This window comes from Triturus cristatus, chromosome 2_2 (genome assembly GCF_964204655.1).
Source record: "Triturus cristatus chromosome 2_2, aTriCri1.1, whole genome shotgun sequence".
In the NCBI taxonomy this organism is placed as follows: domain Eukaryota; kingdom Metazoa; phylum Chordata; class Amphibia; order Caudata; family Salamandridae; genus Triturus; species Triturus cristatus.
In genome coordinates this window covers 261480204-261502728 of record NC_140582.1, presented here as the reverse complement: position 1 = coordinate 261502728, position 22525 = coordinate 261480204, and the positions used below count along the sequence as shown (strand labels likewise).

Below are 22525 nucleotides of genomic sequence, written 5' to 3'. Positions count from 1 at the left end.
CAGATTGTTTATTGAAATGAGTTGCATTTGGTATGTTGTCATGGATGATGACGGTCAGCTTTGTACTAACTGAATGTCTTCCTCCAGGAGTCTACGAGCTGGTAATCTCTCATATGAAGCCAGGAGGGACTGAAGTTTGGGGAGAGGCCCTCAAGTCATCCATTAATTCTCAAGTCGGCTACAAGAAGCTCATAGGCGCATTCTACACAGAATTTGGCTCACTAAATAAAGGTATTGTTCATGGGTACATGCGAGACTTCTATTTCCATGCACATGATTTTTCTAGAAAATCGACGTGGGCCACACAATTTAAATCTACAATGGATGTTACTGTGTTATTTGCAGAACACGTTTGACTTCAATACAGTTGTCTACATAGGCACAAATATGGCACGCACCTTTTCAAATAATTTTCTTGCTTGATTATCCTGATACTGTGCAACTTTACTCCTTTATCTTTAGGCAATTACAGCTGGAAGTTTGGTAATCTATTATTAGGACATTGGGATCTTAGAAGCTCCATTGAGGACAGTGGAGTGGCTCAGGTCTAATAATGAGTGGTACAGGCCTTCTGCTCCAACATTCCAATGTTTGCCTTTCTGTTTCTCCCTTTTTAATTTGGAACATTCTACCCTCAGTGGGTGGAATATTCTAATAGCCTTGAAGCCCTTCTGCCTTGGGCTATACCAGTTGTTAAAGGCTCTTTGCCTCGATAAAAGGCCCTCCTCTGCTGCTCGGGCCTATAACTCAGGTTCAGGCCCTATAACAATTCTTATAGCCCTTGGCAGCGGGCTGTAAAGCTATATTGTGCAGTTAGAACTCAAGAAAAAGATTCATATTATGTTTCAGAATCCAAAAGAAATCCTGGGGAAATATGTTTTTTGATTAGATGATACTCTTCGTCACTGTACTGAGAGAGGGACCACTTGTTGGATCCTTTCTTAGCTAGTTGTATTGCAAAAGCGCACATCCTATCACGCCTTCACTCCAAGTTCATTTTGGGCTTCAATTTAACACCAAGCCCTGATCCCATGCAGCTGCTCCAGTACCAGTCAATTAAACAACCATCCAAAGACCAGATTTGTGTTGCATGTGTGATGAGTGATATTTTTGTACTAGTTAATTTTCTTTCTAATTTCTTGATTTCTAAAGAGATATGGTGTTGTTTAGCAGGTATGAATGGGTTGTCTGCAGTAACGGCAAAATCATATATTGCACTCTGCCCTGCACCATCACATAGTTTTTTTAACCAACCCCATGGTTATGCCATACTATATCTGCGATAGGCCTAAACATTTTCCTTTAACCTAAAACTGCTGTATTTTGCAGAAAAGAAGCTTCATTTAGCATCTTCTGCCTTCTGACCCATACCATAACCAGCATGTCAACATTCAGGCTGGGCACATATGGCAGACAGTACCGAGCCACACTCTACGTAATCAAATTTAGAACACCACTAATTCAAATCCTATTTTGTGCTCATGTTGGAGTTTGGACTCTTTTGAAATCTTGCCATTCACACTTAGCACATGGGAGGCTGTACCTGAATGGCCAGAATTCCTTTTTCACCAAGCTTTCTGGTGTTGATGACAGAGTGATGGATAGACAAAACAATTTCAACCTTGATCAGAAAGTTATGGTGTGAGTGCCTTCTGTGGAGTTTTTGCAAGACCCCCATTGTCAGTGAATGAATGTGGATTTGTGGGAGAACCAAATATAAGAACCTCAAGGATATAGACATACATATGCAGAGGCATCTGTGTGGAGGAATGCAAGTCTTCGGATGAGACATAAACCGTCGGAGAGGATGTGGCCTAATGGCTAGAACGGTCGACCTCGGAGCTGGGGAACTGGGTTCGAGTCTCGGAAGGAACGCTCAACACCCTCTGATTCTTGGAAAATCACTTAATCTCCCTGTGCCTAACAAAAATGAATGTGTCCCTCTGTAACGCAAAAGGAGCTCATGCAAAGTGTTCTGATACCTTCGGGTCTAGTACGCGCTATATAAAACAAGACAAAACATTTCTATAGGGTTTTATTTTAAGTCCCTAACTACATTATATTCTATAGGTTGGTTTTGCAGTACAATCGGTTGGCCATATGTAGTGCTGGACATACTACTGTGTTTTTTAGTGCGAAGTTACACTCAGAGTTTGTAAATATCAAAAAGTAGTACACTTTCTCAAAAGTGTAAACTGACTCAAATGCATAAGTTACCTTTGTGAATCAAGCGCCTAGGTTAACCTTTGTGAATAGGCCTATAAATGTCTACTTCTAATAATATCTCATTATCTATTATTGATGATTTAGGAGTCTTTGACCTACAGTACAGTGAGAAAATTCCAACAAAGGACCAGAGAAGTGTCTATAAGGATAACTGGAGCTAAGTCCAGGCCGTTCTCCTTTTATAATCTCATATTCTATTCTAAAATCAAACGCAGCATCTTAATAATTGTATGTTGGAAAATTGCTAGCATAGCACACTAACAAGATGACCCATTTCGACAATGGTTCAATCTTTTCAACATAATTATACTTCCAGGAAACTTGGCTGTTGACCCCTTTCCTGTTGTCTTGGATGTTTAGTGTTTAAAACAAGTGCTGTACTTGTTCTTAAAGTGCATAAGAAAGTAGGTTTAGCAAAACTTCTTACCTCACGAATGTCCTAGGCTTCTTCCAAACTGCTCTCACCTATGGACTGCCTTTTACCATTATTTTTGCCTATTATGCTTGATACAAGTAGGGTTTTGTATTTCTTGCTAGTCGATATTTATAATCCCAAATTGGTGAAACAAAAAATGCAAATAGATCTGCCATATACCCAGACCAAAAAGCTTTGAATACTTTACACTGGCTCTCTGTGGCTGAAACAATTAAGTTTAAATCTTTGTGCATTGCTCACAAGACACTATGGGGCAAAGGACCTCCAATTACTCACTCCTCGATCTCCTTCTATCTCCACAGAAAAAGCTTACGTTCAGCCAATTTATTCTTGGCTATAATACCTTCAATAAAAGAGAAAGATATGGAGGACGTTCCGATTCATACAATACTGCCAAGGTCTGGAACACCCTCCTGCTATCTCTTCATTCAGCTAATAAGCTTCTCCCCTTCCGGAAAATGCTTAAAACCTCGCTGTACCAGAACCTTTCACTGGACAATAACCTTCTCTCAACAGATGTTCTATGCTAAACTTCCACCACTGGGATGCCTTCGGGTAGCCATGGGCTCTATAAGTATTTCCTCATTCATTCATTCAGTCTTGTATATGGGGGCTCTAAAGGCCCATGTTACTTCATATCCTTATCTTCACTTTGAAATAATAGCTAACTTTGAGTTTTGGGCACTTTAGAATTTTTACCTTGAAGCATCCATACAGATCAATGGGCAAAGGTGCTTTTTTTTTTTTTTTTGTGAAAATTTTTATTGAGCAGTAAAAAAGGATACAAGCACGGGCCTACAACCACCTGGGCCGGCCGCTAGAGTCAAAAAAGGATCACACAGTGCTAAAGTCAATAACTGGCCCGTGGGGGCTCCGCACATTACAGAAGCTCCGACTGCACATACGGGAATCCGGATACATACATTTAACATACATAACAACTAAAAACAAAAGGCGAGGCGAGACGACAAGAAATGGGCGTCGTACCACAGCAGGGGGACTCTACATCCGACCACCCGATAGCGGTCAAGAAGAAGGAGGACTAAGAGGTCAGGGGGGGTTCACGGGAGAGCCAGGTCTATACTCGGATATTCCAGATAAGCAAGGAACCATCAAGGATCAGGGGGACAAGGCAACCTCGGACGTATCCACCAGGGGGGGAGCACAGATATTCCCGCGATACTCATTCCACTGCCCCCAGATTCTACCCCATGCCCCCGGTTTACCACGAGCCACATACACAGTCTTCTCCCTGAACATGCACCAGTCCATGTTCTCCTTCCATACAGACACGGTGGGAGGCCGCTGGGAACCCCAAAGCTGCGCTATATCTCTCTTTGCAATCATATTCCCCAGGGCCGCCCACCGAGTCTGGGCCGCATTATAGTCATTGGGCTCCCACACATTCAGAACACAGTGACGCACCTCCGGCAACAGAGCAACCCCGGCGACTTGTCCCATAACCTCATGCACCCGGCGCAAATATTCCGCCACCTCGCAGCACTCCCATAGGATGTGGAGAAAGGTGGCACTAAGCCCACAGCCCCGCTTACAGAGTCATCCTCAGAAAACCCCATCGAAACCAAACGGGGGCCCGTCACGTAAACACGGTGGAGAATCTTAAGCTGGACCAGACGGAGACGGGCCGGGATGGCCACCTCCTTAGGGGATGACAGTGCGGACTGCCAGTCCTCGTCGTCCAACTCCACCCCATCTCCCGTCCATGCCTCCCGAAGACGCATCAAGAGGTCAGCCCGGATATTAATCAGTTTTTTATAAATCAGAGAGATAGTACTGTCGGGCACGTGACCATCAAGTATGCGGTCCTCGAGGGGCGAAGAAACCGGGACCTTGGTCCCTTCCCCAAAGACCGAGAGCAGGGCATGCCGAACCTGGGCATAACGGAAGAACTCCCTTTCAGTAAGCTCGTATTCGCTCTGGAGCGCCGCGAAGGTTTCAACCGCGCCCTTAACCCATAAGTCTCCCACTCTGCTAATACCGATCGTGTCCCAGTGCTCAAAGCCTTTCGTTGTCCAGAGGCTTCCCAAGCGGTCTGAGGCGAATAAAGGAGTGGCACACGTTAAACGCTCACTCCAGCCCATGGCTACATTCGCCGCCTTCCAGATCCTTACCGCAATCCTAGTAGGGCCCGTAAGGGTCCTTCCAACCGAACGGGAGTAAAGCGCCCTGTTATAGTTACCGCCGGGAAGCAGGAATTTATCCATCTCATATGCCGGGTTCAAGCCAGGCGCATACGTGGCATGGTTAATGGCCGATAGCTGGGAGGCCCAATAGTACCGTCTGATGTCAGGAAGCGCGATGCCCCCGTCGTACCAGGGGAGAGTAAGCTTTGCCAAAGCGATACGCGCCCGCCCGTCCCACACCAGTCTCCTCTGCAGGCTCTCCACCTCCCGAAAGTAGGCCACCGGAATGACGTCGAAGGAGTTCTGAAGTGCATAAAGGAATCTGGGAAGGGACATCATTTTAAACAGCGCTGCGCGACCAAGCGGGGACAAGGGCAGCTTACACCACCGAGCCGTATCCACCCTCAAACGCCGAAGTGGAAGCAGGAGGTTCTGCTCATAGCGAACCGCCGGATCCAACGAAACGTACACCCCCAGGTATTTAAAGCCGGACCGAGATATTTGGATCGGAAGCCGAGGCGGCAAGAGAGGAGGGCCACCAGAGATAGGATACACGCAAGATTTAGACCAGTTAATCGTCAGACCCGAATTTCTCCCAAAGGAAGTAAGGACGTCAAAGAGAACAGTGAGCGACTGCCGCGGCGAGGTGAGGTACAAGAGAATATCATCCGCGTACAACGAGACCCGGTCCTCGAAGCCCGGGGCCCACCGGATCCCTCTGATCGATGGGCTCCCAGCGGAGCCAGGCAGCGAGCGGTTCCAAGGCGAGAGCAAAGAGCAGAGGGGACAACGGGCACCCCTGCCTAGTACCCCTTCCGAGAGCGAAAGGCTGAGAAACCCGCCCATTGACAACCACCTGAGCCATTGGTCCAGCATAAAGAAGCTTCACCCAGCCAAGAAATCCCTCCCCAAAGCCAAATTTAGCCAAGACAGCCCAGAGGAATGGCCACTCGATAGTATCAAAGGCCATCGTGGCATCTAAAGAAACCAGTACGGCTGGTTCGGAGAGGTACTCCGCCCTAGCGAGGACGCCGCAGGTTAAGAGCGGTATTACGATGAGGGATGAAGCCGCATTGATCTGGATGTATCAGATCACAGATAACGCTCAGCAAGCGAGTGGCGAGGACTTTAGCCAGTATCTTGGGCTCGGCGTTTAATAGGGAAATAGGCCTGTAGGAGGCCCAGCGGTCTCGTGGCTTACCATCCTTGGGGATCACGACTATAGTAGCCATACGCTGGTCAGCGGGAAGGGAACCCTTCTCGAGCGACTCCTGAAACATATGACGGAGGAAAGGCGCGATTTTATCCGGGCGTAATTTATACAGTTCAATAGGCAGGCCGTTGGGGCCCATAGCCTTGCCAGAGCGAAGGGAGCGAATCGCAGTGGCAATCTCTTCAACAGACAAGGGGGCGTCCATCTGCTCACGGTCCTCGACGGACAAGCCGGGCAGAGCAATATCCCGCAGCAGAAGGCGAGAGTCATCCTCATCCCTATCAGTCACCGGGGAGTACACCGCCCGGAGGTGGTCAGCAAAACACTCCACAATCTCACCAGGCTCAGTCACACACGTTCCATCCGAAACCCTAAGCTCCGGGACCACACGATTCACTCTCTCCTTCTTATCCAGCCAAGCAATCAATTTACCCGCCTTGTCCCCGGCGTCATATAATCTACCCTGCTGCTCCCTATACATAGTCTTGGCAGCGTCAGTGACAAGAGATTTGTATTCAAACTGCTTCAAGCTGAGGGCATGGAGCCCATCCGGAGTGACACCCGCCTCCAAGGCCGCCTCCAGCCCCGATATGTCAGTCTCCAGCGTCACCACCGCCTCATTCCTGATCTTCTTAGCCACCACTATCTGGGAGAGGGCATGTCCGCGGAGTACTGTCTTAAAAGCTTCCCACAGGGACATTGGGGACGACACCGACCCCTCATTTTCAAGGAAGTATTGGTCAATCGACTTGACCAGGCTATCGCGAGTCGTGGGGTCTCGCAGGTACCAAGGGTTAATAGGAGCGATCCGCCCTGCAGACCGCGCCCCGGTGTCAAAGAGCAGCCACAGTGGGGAATGATCAGAGATACCCAGAGCCAGGTGCTTAACCTCTCGAATCCGGGCAGTCTGGGCCGCGGGCATAAGAAAATAGTCTAATCTGGAAAGACTCCCATGTGCCCCAGAGTGAAAGGTGTACTGACATTGTGTCGGATGCATTAACCTCCAACTATCTACCAGACCAAAGGTCTCCAAGAGTCCGCCGAGCCATGCCTGGGCAGCGGGGAGGGCCCTGGGCGGGTGACGATCCCGGTCACCCGAAACCACCGAATTGAAGTCCCCGCCCATAAGCAAAAGACTGTCCGGAAGCTCAAGCAGCATGCGACCCAAGTCTGAGAAGGTGGAGTTCTGGAGGCCCGGGGGAACATAAACTGAGACCAAGGAAAGGGACTGCCCCTCCCACCTCCCAGTCAAAGCCACATAGCGCCCTCTATCATCCGGGACTACCCTGGTGATCTCTAACGGAAGTGAAGATCGCAGGAGAATGCCCACCCCTCTAGAACCAGTGGTGAAACCAGAATGGGCCACGAGGCGGTATCCCCCCCTGTTCATGGCATGACAAACATTACCAACCAGATGCGTCTCCTGTAAAAACACCACATCAGGAGTCAGACGACGCAGATACTGCAGCACAACACCCCGCTTGATACGGTCCCCCAATCCATTGACGTTCCATGACATCAATCTCAACCCGTCCCCCCCCATCCCCTCCAGTAGATCAAAGGTCCCCCAGCAAATAGCGCAACACCCGAAACTGGACCAGAATCAGTACCTCGCCTTGAAAACAAAAAACACACATCAAAACAACCCCTCCCACCCCCCAACCCCCCCCCCAAATCCAACTCCCCCCACCCTGCACCCCTGCGGTCCAAAAAACCACCCCAACTTGCAGTGTGCCTGTCGCCCTACAAACCCCATTCTACGAAAAGACCCCGGAGGAGGAGAGGGACCCGTCCCCGCCCGCCCCCCACACAGGTCATAGTGAAACAAAATGAACAAAAGAAGTAAAACCCAGCCGAACAGTACAAAGTGGCAAAGTCAAGGACCAAAAGTCACTCCGAAGGGGACCCGTCACCCTCGGTACCGGCAGAGGGCCCAGGCCGGTCACCCCGGTCCGGCAGCGAGTCCAGCCAGTCACTCACAGTCGCGGGAGAGTCAAAAAAGGCAGTCCGATCCTCGTGTTCCACTCGGAGCTTTGCGGGATAAAGCATAGAGTACTTAAGGCCCAGGTCACGGAGACGACGCTTCACCCCCTGGAAACCCATCCTCTGTTTCTGGACAAGTTGGGTGAAGTCCGGAAAAAAGTTAATAGACGAGTTCTCATGATGAACCGGGCCGTGGACCCGAGAGGCCTGCAGAATCGCATCTCGGTCCCTGTAGTGGAAAAGTTTGGCTACTATAGGCCTCGGGGGGGCCCCCGGTCGCGGCCGCCCGCCCGGAACTCGATGGGCCCGCTCCACGGCAAAGAACTTACTCAGGCCAGCGGGGGCAAGCTGTTTGAGGATGAGCTCCTCGACCAGGAGGTCAACCGGGCGGTTGTCGGAGGACTCCGGAACGCCTATGACACGGATGTTATTGCGTCGGGCTCGTCCCTCAAAGTCCTCCAGCCACCGGGCCATCTGATCGTTGGCCAGCTTGAGGTCGCCAAGAGTGGTCCGCAGGTCCGACACATCCGCACCAAGGGTGGACGTCCGCACATCCAGCGCTTGAACCCTCTCGTTGGTTTTAGAGAGATCCGCCCGAATTAGTGTGACATCAATAGCCGCCGTGTCGATTTTACGGGCCAAGGCCTCGTACTGCGTGGCGATGGTCTCCTTGATGCCGTTAATGGCGCCCATGATGTCCTGCAGGGACAGCTCCGGGGAGACGGACGTGCCACCACCGTCATCGTCCGGGGGGGCACCGGCCACTCCAGGGGACCCTCTGCCATGAGTGTAGCGGTCCATGTTGTTCGTCTGGACCGGTCCCCCGCGGAGGGAAGTCTTAGTCTTACGCCCCTCGGGGCCCCCCTTGCCCCCCATGTGGGCCATGCTCGCCGAAGGGGACCGCCGATCAAGTGTCGAAGGGGCACCGGCACAGCAGACGGGCGCCGCACCAGAGTCCGCAATGTGGCGGTGCGAGGGGACCAAAGGCAATGGGCACACTTGTAGCAGGCGGAGACAAAGGCCTCAAGCAGAGGCCAAGTAAACACCCAGCCGCACCAAGCAATTCCGCCGTCCAGCCCCTCAGAAGTCCAAAAGTGAAACCGAAAGTGATGGAGCGGCCACTGGCACAGCGCTGCTGCCGCTGTTGTTCAATTACGCCCCGGCTCCACAGTTCACCCTCGCACCGGGCACAGCCGTCGGTTGGGCCTCAAAAGTTCAGACCACGATAAATCAGGATTCCCAGGTCCGATTTGATTTCTGAAAGGAGGTCAGTGTTCAGCCAGCCTTCATCTTCCAGATTCCGTAAACCATATCAGGATAAAATCAGGATAAGTTCCGAGGAGCAGCGAGGGTCCGGGGAGCCCTGTGCTCACGCGACCATCTTGGATGCGCGCTAGGCTCCTCCGGCAAAGGTGCTTTTGAATTGGATGTGCAGGTTAAACTTGTTGTTAGTGAATGGGAGAATCACAGGCAATTTGCAAGGTTTCACTTTGTGTTTCCAAGTACTTGGATATGGTATTTAATTCGGGCAAATAAGTCATGAGTATTAGGGAGAGTGAATATAATCTGCTCTACTTGCAGTTGAGAACTATATCTGCATATAGAGCAAGTGTGTTGGAGAAGATTTTCTAGGCCTGAACGCATTTATGGTTAAAGATGCTCATCAAAGAGCACTCTTCTCTAATTTGTTGCATACAAGATTAGAAGGATAATGCTTGTGGTAAAGATCTGACCTGTTTCTTGGACTTAGGGCCAGATTTAGATCTCTGCTGACGGGTTACTCCGTCACAACGGTTACGGATAACCATACTGCAGAAAAATAAAACCCATTGGCTATAAGGAGATTTATATTTCGAAGGACGGGATATCCGTCACCGTTGTGATGGAAATACCCGTCCACAGAGATCAAAATCAGGCAATAGATTCATGAAATAAGGATATTGTATTGTGTGAGGGATGAAAGAGGAAACCTCCTTTGCTCGTTCTGTCTGGGTTGGCAGTAGACACACCTGGAAATTGATACCACCAGGACAGAAGAAAATGTCTCACATACAGGGAGTCCGTATGTTCATCGAAGGGGGCGTAGGAAATTTTCAGATTTAAACACTTGTACTAAAGGAGCTCAGGCAGGAACTACACTCAATTATGTAGGAGAAGGTGTACCCATTCCCTCAAAGGTGGACATACGCATGTTTTGGGGGCTAATTGCAAAGCCAATGGGTAAAGAGGAGAGTTTAAATTAGTTATAATTAGGCCTAAAATCAAAACAACTGTATTTGGACTCCCTCTATGTAGATCTTGGACCTACCACGAAAGTAAATGTTCCATTATCTGCAGCAAAACTCCAGCCTGATACCCCATTGGCTTTTTTATCTGAGTCTCAGACGAGAGACTGATAAGGGAACCAACAGCTACTGGGACACATGGGTTGGACAGAATTTCCATCAGGGTTTATTCATCTATTAATTTTCCATTTATAAAGTGTGCCATTTCCCTAAGGGTATCCGAATGTCAGAAGAGACCAATGAAAGCGCAGAGCAGGAAAACTGGCCTTATCATGAAAAACGCCAAGTTATGAGCCATTTTTAAATGAAAAATTATTCCAGAGATCGACCACTAAGGAATTCCATGTCTTATTAGCTGCAGAGGAAAAGGATGAGCCGCTGGTGCGAAGTCATATGCTTTTTGGGAGATCAAAAATCTGGGAGGAGGTAGAAAAAAGAGCACAACAGGCTGATATTTGGTGAACATCTGAATGATTTTAGAACTCTGACCATAAACGCCCTTATGCCACATCCACAAGCTCTTAAACATGGTGTGTGTGACTACCGAAGCCAGTGCAGGTGTCTTAGGTGATCTGTAATAGGAACCCAGTAAGGGAGGCCTATAAGAAGCCTGATTGACATATTCCATATCATCTGGAGTCTACTCATTTAATACTGGGTGAAGCTGAAGTAAAGAGCTTTCAATTACTGAAGTGGATGCCAGCAATACCATGAAGGATTGTAAACCAAAAGCTCTCCTTAAGAAGAGGGAGTCTCCGCTTAATAATTTTTAGATGGACAATGCAGGAGGAAGTGACTTTATTGATTTTGGTGAAGCAATCTAATTGATCTTCAAACATGAACCCTGCTTTATAAACCGTGGAGACTGGGGAGGGCAGATGTCGAAAGAATAAGGCCAGGTTTTAGACCAGATAAAACAGAACTTTCTGCAATTAGAACCTCTGCTTTGTCCATGTTCATTTCAAGACAGTTCATATTTATCCAAGTTACCATTACCACAGCTGAAAAGCAGTCCTAATAATTAGTTTGAGCAGTATGGACATAACCATCCATCCAGGGAATAATTTCAGTACTGTCACTCTATGCCATGTTAAAGTATCTGATAGATTTAGTAAGCAGTGCAATATAGACATTAAACAAGCTAGGAATGAGAGACACATGCTAAAGTACATCACTGGTCATGGATTAAGAAAATTGTGTTTAAAAGGTAGAGATGGTCAGAACCTAGGTGCAATAGTCTTGAAAACTGGAATGCCAACCAAGAGCTTTACCTTGGATGCTGGTCTCTTTTTTTCTAGAGACAAACTCCACATAAGGTATGATAGGTTGCTGAGAAAACCCAACAGGATGAGAGCCACAGTCCCACCCCCATCCAGAATCCTATGAAGCTGATCTGAAACTACAAACGAGGTCACTTCAGTGCTTTTTATTGGACTTTAATTGGCTGATAAATGAAGACAGCTATTTATTCCCCCCTCTTTCCACTACTTTCACCACGAAAGGCAGCAGAGACATAGGGTAAAAAATGCTGGACACTACAAGGTCAGCCTTTGGTTCATTTATTATAGGTTTGACAAGCATCTGTTTCCAATTACAGGGAGCATTAGCAGTATCAAAGGAGGTATTTAAGAGTGCCGAGAAGACATTGACAAAAGCCTCACAGACCAAGTGATACATGTTATTAAGGCAGGAGTCTAAAGGACACCCTGATTTTGGTGCCAGAGTGAATGCCTTAATATGGCTTGAGTTAAGAGGGATGACTTCAGAGAAAATGCTGTCATCAAGGTTGTTGCCTTAGAGAGCTTTAGCATCTGTAAAAGGCATGACAATCTTAGGATCAAAAGAAGATTAGATGTCTTTTTTTTTTTTTTAAATAACTTGAGGATAGAAATGCACAAACATCTAATGAATGTTGAATGGATAGGTTTCAGAAAGATGTACTGGCAAGATCTTTAAACATTTCTCTGGTATAATTGCGAGCAGAGGCAATGAGGGAAATGCGAGTCAATTTAACTTCTTATTTATTAGCTATTGAAATTTGGACTTGGTCAGCAGGAAATTAGTCTATGCGCGAAAGTCTTTCCAAGGCTTTACAAGATATCTTGCAAGCCCAGAGGTCCTCAATGTACCAAGTAGCTGACAGGTATTGAGATGACAACAGTTTGTCCAAAGGGGCAGGTTTATCAAGTGCATTTGTGATCCATATATGCACTTCATTAATTGAGTCTTCTGGACTAATATCAGTAATTGCAATCAACTTAGAGAGATTTGTTGAAAAATTTAGAAAGCCAGCCCAAGAGCATGAGCAGCAGTATTGGTCAGGCTTTTTTCTATTTGTATTTAGTTATAACAAGTCCATCCTTCTTAGCACGGAAACTAAATTTAGCCTATGTACAAAAAATGGCAATTTATTAAGAAATTGGTCAGAAAAACTACATCGTGGGAGGGTACCTCTGTTTGCACTTACTTAATCCATTTTGGACATTTAACCCTCCTGCAGGGTCACCCAGGATTTATTGGATTTTTTATTTAACCCTTGCCTGTAGAACTCAATGCAAGATATTGCTGCTAACCAGCTGTAAAGTGCCTGTGCTTTCCTTTTCAAACACTGCAAAATTGGTATACAATGGCACATTTAACTTGCTTATAAGTCCCTAGTATATGGTGCCGCCTGTATCCAGGGCCTGCAACTGTAAATGTAACTAGTGGGTCGCAGCACTCATTGTGCCACACACTACAGCAAAACTACAAACCATGTGTCCAGTCCTGCCACTGCAGCATGGGAATGCAGTTTTAAATGTCCATTTCAATCTGGCAGAATAAACCATTTACCAGGCCTAAGCCTTCTTTTTTAACACTTTTAAGCACCCCTAAGATAGGCCTTAAAGCCCATAGGGCAGGGTGCATGGTATTTAAATAGTAGGACATGTGTGTTTAATGTTTTACATGTCCTAGCAGTGAAATGCCTTTCAAGGTCATTTTTCATTGTGGCAATGCTAGCACAGGCATAGGGAAGGCTGGTGGATACCATTACCCTTAAGAAGTGTTACATTCAGTTTGGGAAAAGCTAGAAAGATGGCTTAAGGACTCATTTTAATAGTAGTTTAAAATTCAACTGAATGGTCAAGTCGTATTTTATATTACTATTTTGAATGTAACACTTTTAGAAAGTTGTCATTTTTCTGACTAAAACCAAAAGGCTTTCTTGCCAGTGTCCAGCTGTCACCTGACACTTGATGGCTCTCTTGTGGTGAGATGTGTATTGTTCCTAGACAGTGGACAAATCACTCTGGGTGTGGAGGCGAACTCCTCCCTTAAGGGGATGGCCTAGGGGGGAGGGAATGCTCAGTCCCTTTCTGAGCTTCAAATGGTTCCTACCTTGTCACTGGCAGATGAATCTCTCACCTAAGTCTGCTTCATCTTTGTCTCTCTAGTCAGACTGGTACCAAACCCAGTAGAAGTAGAAAAACTAACCACAACTGGTTTAGAGGGTGGACAAAGGCTTGTCCTCCCCTCATAGGCTGGTAAAGGGCATACAAGTGTCCTCCACCGACCTCTCCTTAGAGCACTCCTGGACCTATGAGGAATCAGAAGAAGGTCTGCCCTGCTGTCTGAAGAACCTGAAGGAAGACTGGATCTGGTGTCCTGGAACCAACAACCCCAGAAGTGACTCCAAAGTTCAATTGGTTGACCTCCTGTTTTTAGAACACAACAAGCTTCCACAGGCCTCTGTTCCTTCAAATATCAAGCTGAACAGTTTCCACTGGACCTATCCTGGACCTTGCTGCTGGCCTTTGCTGTCCTTTGCTGGAATGATTCCTAGCCACCTAGGGGTGCCCCCGGGTCCTGGACCATTGGCTCGTGTTATAGTGTACTTCTCTTATCCCCACTTTCTTCCTGGAGAACCATTGGAGACAGGAATTGCTGTCAAGCTACAGCTGTCAACACCGAATCGCAAGTCAATCTCAACTTTCTGGGTTGCTTCGCTGAAGGTAATCCAACTTCTAGAAACATTTTAAAGTCTGAACGTAGAGGGCTTCATTGGGACCAATGCTGAGCAGCATCCGATTCAAGTTGAGGAATTCCCGGGCACAGACTTTACCAACTCAGCGCTTTCCCATCTTCGTTGACACTGGCACTGTGACCCCGCTCTTCAGCAACAGGCCGTCGCTGAGCCCTTCTTTGGCTCACTCTTGGGTACAAGTTTCTAAGTCATAAGATAAGCTTTTCACCAGGTCGAATCTGGTCCCTATTGCAGTCAGCTGGGACTTTGACCCGGTTGGTGCTTTGTGCTTTTTGGTGAAATTTTTAGTTCAAAGTTTAAAAATTCATATCTCCAGTTCTACTTATTGGATTTTTATTGTTTTGGTGACATTTTATTTTTAAAATATTTTCTATTCACTCAAAATGGTTTGGGAGTTTTCTTGTGTTGTACTTTAACTTTATTACTCTTAGAATACTGCTTAAATGCTTTACACATTGCTTTTAAGTTAAGCCTGACTGTTTTGTGCTAACATACCAGAGGGTTTAGCACAGGTTTATTTAGTGTCTTTAGTAGTTCACCATGAAAAGGAGTGTGATTATCATTTGAGGTGGGTTCTAACCCCCTGCAACTAATACTGAAAATTCTTTCAATACACCTGAGCAGACAGCGCGCTTACTTAGGGTTGAGAAAGGGATAAACAATGTTTTCATGCCTGCATCTTTTCAAATCAAGCAGAGTGGGGAACAGTGAGGAATAAGCCCTGCCTCATGTTCTATTAAGCAAGTCCTCTATAATTTTTCTGCTGCCAAAGAGATCTTCTAGACTGGATGGGTGTGGCACTTTTTTATTTCTTGTGGACACATTTTTGGGTAGTACACACTCCATCAAGAGCTGCTTGCACTCTAGAAGCAGATTGCAGTCATAAGAGGCTGCATGGACTCCATTTTCTGTTAGTTGGGCAATTCTTTACTCCTGTTTTCTCCCTTCATTAGAGCTAATGTATTTTCCTACTCTTCATTGTGCCGCCTGACATCTTGGTCAAATTCCCAGTGTTTTTTCTTCCAATTCTAGTTTTTTTCACCTGGGAAACTGGATACAATCTCTAGTGCCTATGTTGTGGGTACACACATTTATAAGCCCAGGAGTGAGGGAGAACAGTGAGAAAACCTGACCAGGCAGTTGGTGACATTCCCTCTGCTGTTCTGGAGTCAGAGTAGGGTAGAGGTAGACACCCTCTACTGACCTGTCATGCCCCTTGTAGGATAGGAGGACAGCGAGAGATTCACTCTCCTCTTCCACCCCAACATCTGTCAACAGGAGCATGGTGATCTCAGACCTCTCATAGTTTGGCTTGAGGCAATTGATTTGGAGCACCCATATGGAGTTTCTAGGGGTTTTGAGGTTCACCAGATAGGTGGACTCCCCCTTCACCTCATAGGGTCTGTCCAACTATCTTGGAGAGCTATGAGCTCCACAGGTTCCATGACCTACACCTTCTAGCCAGGCTGAACCTCTACCATGGTGGCCTTCTGGTCGCACTAGAGTTTCATGACCTCTTTGCGGTTCTCTAGATTCTCCTTAGTCTTCTTCGATAAGCGCTGCATCTGGTTAGAGAGAGTCAGTATGTAGCTGACTAAATCCTGAGGGTGCTTCCTGGGAACTTGCTCCCACCCCTCGTTCACTAGGCTGAGAGGTCCCCTAACAGGGTGACCGTAGAAGAGCTCAACTGCAGTACCACCCTGTAGGTGATTAGCAGGAATGGTAAAAGGATGTCCCACTTCCGCCTCATAAGCTCCGGTAGGCCCATAACCATGTCTTTTTGGGTCTTGTTGAATCTCCCAACAAGTCCTTTTGTTTGGGGGTGATAGTGTGTGGAGAACTTGTAGATTACCCTACACTCATCCCACACAGCCTTCATGTACGCTGACATGAAGTTGGTGTCTCTATCAAACACCACTTTTTTGATGAACCCTACCAGGGTAAACATCCCCATCAGGGTCCTGGCATTGCAGATGCAGTCACTGACCTCAGAGGTAAGACCTCTGGGTACCTAGTGGCATGGTCCACCAAAACCCGGATGAACCTGCTGCCTAAGGCAGTTTTTGAGGCCCAAGGGCCCAACAATGTCGATGCCTACCCTCTCAAAGGGCGTGCCAACAACAGGAAAGGCATCCATAGGAACTTTTAATTTTTGCCCGTGTTTTTTTGCTGGCTTGGCAAGTGGGATGAGACCTAAAGAATGTACCAAAGATGTCTTCATCCGGGGGCCAATAGAAGTAGGGAACAGGCTTGGCAAAGGTCTTGCGCTGCCTCAGATGTCCTGCCAGGGGTAAGTCATGAACCAACCCCTGAAGGAAGGCCCTGTATCACTGGGGGACCACCAGCTAATGGGCTGCCCTAGGGCCAGGGACCATAGGCTCACTATACAGGAGGTCATTCTCCCAATAGATAAGGTGATCTCCAGAGGCATCACCTGCTGCCTGGGCCTCAGATTGTCTTGTCAAGCCCTCTAAAGTTGGGCACTCTTTCTGCACTTTGCAGAATTCCTCCCTGGTGGGCCCACCCTCAACTTGGCATCCAGCAAGCTGGGCAGGTCTTCCAGGAAGGCAGTGTCCTCCCTGTTAGGCTCATGGGCAACTTACTCAGGTGCCATTAACCTGTACCAAGGGAGTATCATTGGTTGCCCCCTGCCTTTCCTCTTCTTGATAGCTGCCTGGGTCACTCTTCCAGGTTCCAGCCTTTTTGACTCCCCCTCCTGGGAAGCCATAGACCTTGTGGTCATACAGACCCATTCAGGCAAGCCTATCATGTCCAGGTGTGACTTGGGCTCTACTTCTTTCCAGACAATGTGCCCTAGGTTATTGCCCATCAGGCAATCTATAGGCTTGGCAGAGCTCAACGCTAATTTTAGAGAACTTGAGATGCCCCCACTCAAAGGGAGCCAGAGACAGAGGATAGTGACTCTCACGGTTGCCTGCGACTATGACCTGGTGGAATGTATTAGGGATGACCTGCTCTGAGGACACCAGATGACACCTCAAAGTAGTTGTACTGGCTCAAGGGGTGAGCAGTGAACTTTGCTCCACCCGAAGAGCTTGCAAAACCTTTGTAGTGGAGTTTACCGGCATCTGCCCACCCCTACTCGAAACCCTTCTTCAGAGAAATAGTTGACAGCTTGAAACCAGAGGGACCATGGACTATAGCTCAGTATTTTCAAAATCTGGTGCTCATACTGGCAGTTGATTGCTTCCAGAACAGCGGTGCTCGTTGATTGCTGGAGAGTGGGGCGGTCTCTTCCAGAGTAGACAGTCTGTTTATTACGGAGCAGGCATTTTCTCAGCCATTGGCAGTTTATTATGGAACAGTTTAGCTAACCAGACCCATCCCCTTCACCCTATCGCCATCACCAAACCCGTCATTCAGCATAGACTGGCTTTCCGACTGCTTCTTCTGCCTTCACGTTTTTTTAAGTGGCTTAGCCAACAGACATGGTGAGCTGGAGTAGCAATGGTGAGCATGTGCAGCCTGAGTCATGTTAAAGGATCTGCTGCTTGAGGTACACGGGACGGCTAGCGGAGACTTGGGGACACCCCCTTTAGATGGAAGAGTGTGAGCTAGAACCAGCCCCTCTGACCCACCGTCGGGCTCCTGCATCTACAGGCGGTACTCCAGCTTATGGATACCCAGCTGTGAGGAGTTTGCAATTGAGACACTTTTTTGCCAATGTGGTGCATGCCAAAACTGACTGTGAAGAACCAGTACTGCTTAAATTCAAAGCCAGGAGCAATTTTCAAGTCCCTGTGTCTCATACAATGCTGGACACCTTTGCAATCTCGGTGAAGAATGACATCAGAAAAATGAATTTCAGCAAACAAAGTGGACGCATGTCTGTGAATAAAATAAAATTGCTAAGAACATTAGCGAATAGTCCGGATGTAATGTTCCACGCAGCTGACAAAGGAGGAGCATTGGTATTAATGGATACGTCTTTTTATCAAACCAAGGTGAATCAACATGTCTCTTGCCAATCGATGCATATGCTGTTGGAGCAAGATCGCACTATGAGACGCTTATCCACCTTGATTTACAATTCTGGAAAAAGTCCTGGATATGGGATGGGTCTGTCCCACAACCAAATCTTTCCTAACAATCACCAACCCCTGAAGACCACACCTCTACATGTTACCAAGAATTCACAAAGCTCAACAAGATCCACCTGTTCGGCCTATCATGTCAGGGTGTGGCTCACTTTTTGAGTCCCTTGGCAAATATTTTGATAACTTTTTACATTTCTTTGTGCATAAATGGAGTTCCTACATAAGAGATACCACAGATTTTCTGTAAAAACTTCAGGCCATTGGTACATCGGTCAAACAAACTTGGTTACTAGCACCATAGACGTAACAGCACTTTATACTTCAATTCTCCACCAAGAAGGAATTGAGGCTGTGGTGTGGGCATTATTACAACAATTTCATGTCAAAGCAGATTAAGTATTCTTGCTGGAGTTGTTACACTTTTGTCTCCATTACAACTATTTTGAATGGCAGGAAAACCTTTACTAACAATTGACTGGAACATTGATGGGCTTTCGCGAGGTACAGGCATATGCCAATATCTTCATGGCAAAGTTCGAGGACGACTATATTTTCAACGATCATGAATGGAAAACCAAAGCAGCTCTATACTACAGATTCATTGATGACATATTCTTGATTTGGACTGATTCTCAAAGAAGCCTGAAGCACAGGATTCAACAACTCAACACATACAATCAAGTTCACCCATACTATTGATGAAGCCAAGGTTGTGTTTTTGAACGTATTGGTGTCCAAATTAGAAATTGGGTTACAAACACAAATTTTTACTAAACCAACGGATAAAAACAATGTATTACTATTCACCAGTTTACATCCAAGATGTTTGGCACACAATTTACCATTCTCATAATTCTTAAGAATTAAGAGGATTTGCTCAGACTTGAAGATTTGTGAACAAAGCATATTGACGCAGAAGTATAAACACAGAGGTCATCCTGAGGACCTGTCGAGGACTTAACACAACAAGTTTGCAAGATGGACAGAAATAATTTACTCCAGAAAAAATCCAACCCCAAAGAGAATTAACAAATCTTCGAATCGAGATATTCAACTTGTTCCTTGGCTATCCCAAAAAATATCAATACTTTCAACACCTGATAAGAAAGTAAAGAGAGATTTTGAAGGTACAAAATTATTTTTTCCACTGCACACACTGCAATGGTGTGATCTCAGATTCTAACCTAACCCATCCCAGAATGGGTGAAGTGATAAAACTGTCATATACAATAGGTTACAACCCGTAGAATGTATTTTACAGCATCAAATTCCCATGTGGCTTGATGTATATTGGAAAAACAAAAAGAAAAAGAAAAAGATGGATAACAGAACACAAAAGCACAATTCGGACATAAAACAAGAGCCCAAGTTTGGCTGTACATTGACATGAAGCACATCATATGATTTCCCGGCTACATTTATAAGTAATTGAGATGATAGAAAAGAAACCAGGTAAAGACTTGACTAGAACGCTATTACACAGAGAGATATACTGGATCAAACGCTTGGATCCATTACATCCCAGAGGTATCAATGATAAAATGGACATAAGCTGCTTTCTATAATTCAGGTGTTAGGGACACAATCCTTCTCATAATTACCACAAAGAATAGAACATTTACATACTTTGGCCTCTAAACCCTGATAGGTATTCTAGCATTGTAGTCCATATGAAAAACACTGGCGGTTAGTCAAACATTCTTTAACTCTCACATTCATAATTTATACCTAAAAAATCGTGAGTGTTATTAGCATAACATACACAGTATGAAAAAGGTTGGACTGTTAACACCTTTGGTGACACACTTTTGGTTTTTGCGGCCCTCAGGCAATTTTATAGTTAAGAATATTCGCACTGTTTGCTCCTTTGGTCATTGTGGAGAATAGTCCTAAATAATAATACCAAGAAACCTGCAATAAGTGTTCTAGTATTGCAGGCAATGTAAAAGTTTTCATCCAATCCATTGAGTTTTCACCCTTGGGCACGTTTTGAATTCCATTTAAAGATGCTGTGCATTGAGCGCTGATGTCAGTTAAGTTGGGAAGAGTCCTTTGTTGCTTTCAGTGACTAAGATCCCCGGTTTTTAAATTGAGCAGTTCATTGACTGAGTGGAGATGAGCGTCTTTTGATGGGACTGTTTTGAGTCACAGTTGATTTGGATTACGAAGTAGGCAGAAAAGCTGGATGGGGGTGAGATATGATACTCGTATTGTGAACCATGTTAGAGATAGTACATGGATTTCGAGGTCTTTACATATCACGCGTCAAGGAAAATATAGACGAGAAAGACAGTGATTCGAGTGAAAGGCTTTTCGAAAGTAAGAGAATTGATAAGTTTCTCAGTCACAATGGCCTAAATATTCATAGGTTGTTAGCGATTGAGACTCACAGTGACAATTTAATTTTCCCAGTTCATTGCATTGTGTTACCACATTATATTAAAGTAGTGAAACAACAGTGAAATTAGTAAGTAGAATTCGCACCCACGATCTCTCATACTCATAGGCTCTCTTCCTATTTTTGGTGATAAACACATTTTGAGTCTTCTGAAACCAGGCTTGCATGCTTAATTGTCAGTGCACCATCGACCACTCATATTGAATGACTGTTTTGTCCAGGCTTGCATGAAGGTTTCGCATTTAGTATATCTTTTCATCCGTGGAGTTTGTTTGAGTTTTCATATGTCTCAGCTTGGGGACTTTCTTTTCATATCTTAGCACAATTTTAAAGGAGTGAAAGCAACATGAGTGCCTGGAGAACAGCACTATAAAAATCTTGGAATGTATAGAACTTGTATTTTCCAGATGTTCATTATAATTTTTTAATGGTTACAATGTCCGAGATCAACCCTTGTACAAAACGAAACTAATTTCTTTAACAGATTGCCCCCTGAAGAAGGGACTTAGTCCCGAAATGCATTGGGCATGAAGATTAACATTGTTTTATTATTTAGATTTTTGTAATTTCACGAATAGACCAAAGCCTGTTTAGGCAATGTAGAACTCGTTTCTTGTGAATGTTAATGAATGGAAACTAATTTTGTGATGTATCAAGTATAAAATACAAAGATTAAGTCATGTGATGAAGCATAACAATTTTGATGACACTTTTGAGTTTTTTAATATACTATTGTTTATAGTGCACACTGTGTTCACGTTTAATCACTTGACTTTCTATGATATCACCACATATCAAAGGACTCCTGATCAATGACGCTAGGGCAGAGCAGAACTGCTTGGCAAATCCATAGAGTTTTTCTGCAACTTGGCACTCCACCCACCCCTAACTGGATCCTGTATCTCTCAGAGCCTACACCCTTTGTTCATTGATGGTGACCCACTGTCTCTACTTGGAAGTATTTAAAGGCATGCAGCTTTTGGCATCATCTCTCCATCCCATAGGGACACTAGGGTAACCTCTGTCCTCTCCCCGAAGCAAACTGGGACCATCTCCTCCCCAAGCGATACACTCGCCAATCTCGTTGTCTGCTCATCAGTGGGATGCTGTGCCTCTTGGGACATTTGATGTCTGCTTGGAGTGCCCATACTTGTAACACTCAGTGCGCTGGGGGACAAACGTCCCTTTCTGCTTATCATATAATCCCCTTCTCTTTGGGTCAGACCGGGGCAGGTTAACGTTCTCTTGTGGATTATTTTAGAGGCATTTAGAGAACTCATTATTTCTACGTTTTTCCCGCTCCTCTTTCTTATGGTGGGACCCCTGACCACCTTTCTGGTGTTTCCCCACATACCTTTTTTGACACTCTGGTGCTGACCCAAAGTTCAAACTCCGTTGCAAACTCTCTGGAATCAGTGAGTTTACTATCAATCAGGAGCTGGGGCAGCTCTGTAAAACAGATATTAAACAAGTACTCTCTCAGTATCAGATAAAACAACCTGGTAAAATCATCAAGTTTGCTGCCCCGTACCCAAACATTCAGTGCCTTGCTGGTGTAATCTAAGAAAATAAGATAAAGTAGCTTTCCCCAATTGGGGCACGTCCCCTATTGCACTGCCTTGTGTTCCTATGGAAGGGATTGCATCGTGTTCATAACTGTAAATCACGAGTCGTTGATCACAGTTCAATATGTATTTATTTTTCAATGGTGGTATTGGGTATTCTTCAACCCACCAGATTTGTATTAACAATTCTTCA

The 22525-nt window shown here is 45.8% G+C and overlaps 1 protein-coding gene across 2 annotated transcripts in view; it reads left to right on the top strand.

Moving 5' to 3' along the window:
* Positions 1-22525, top strand: part of LOC146862118 (protein NipSnap homolog 3A-like) — a 418751-nt gene that overhangs the window by 344731 nt on the left and 51495 nt on the right. For both annotated transcript variants that reach the window (XM_085641309.1, XM_085641310.1), the window contains exon 4: positions 88-231. In XM_085641309.1, coding sequence (XP_085497435.1) covers positions 88-231 — 144 coding nt within the window. The remainder of the gene's footprint in view (positions 1-87; positions 232-22525) is intronic.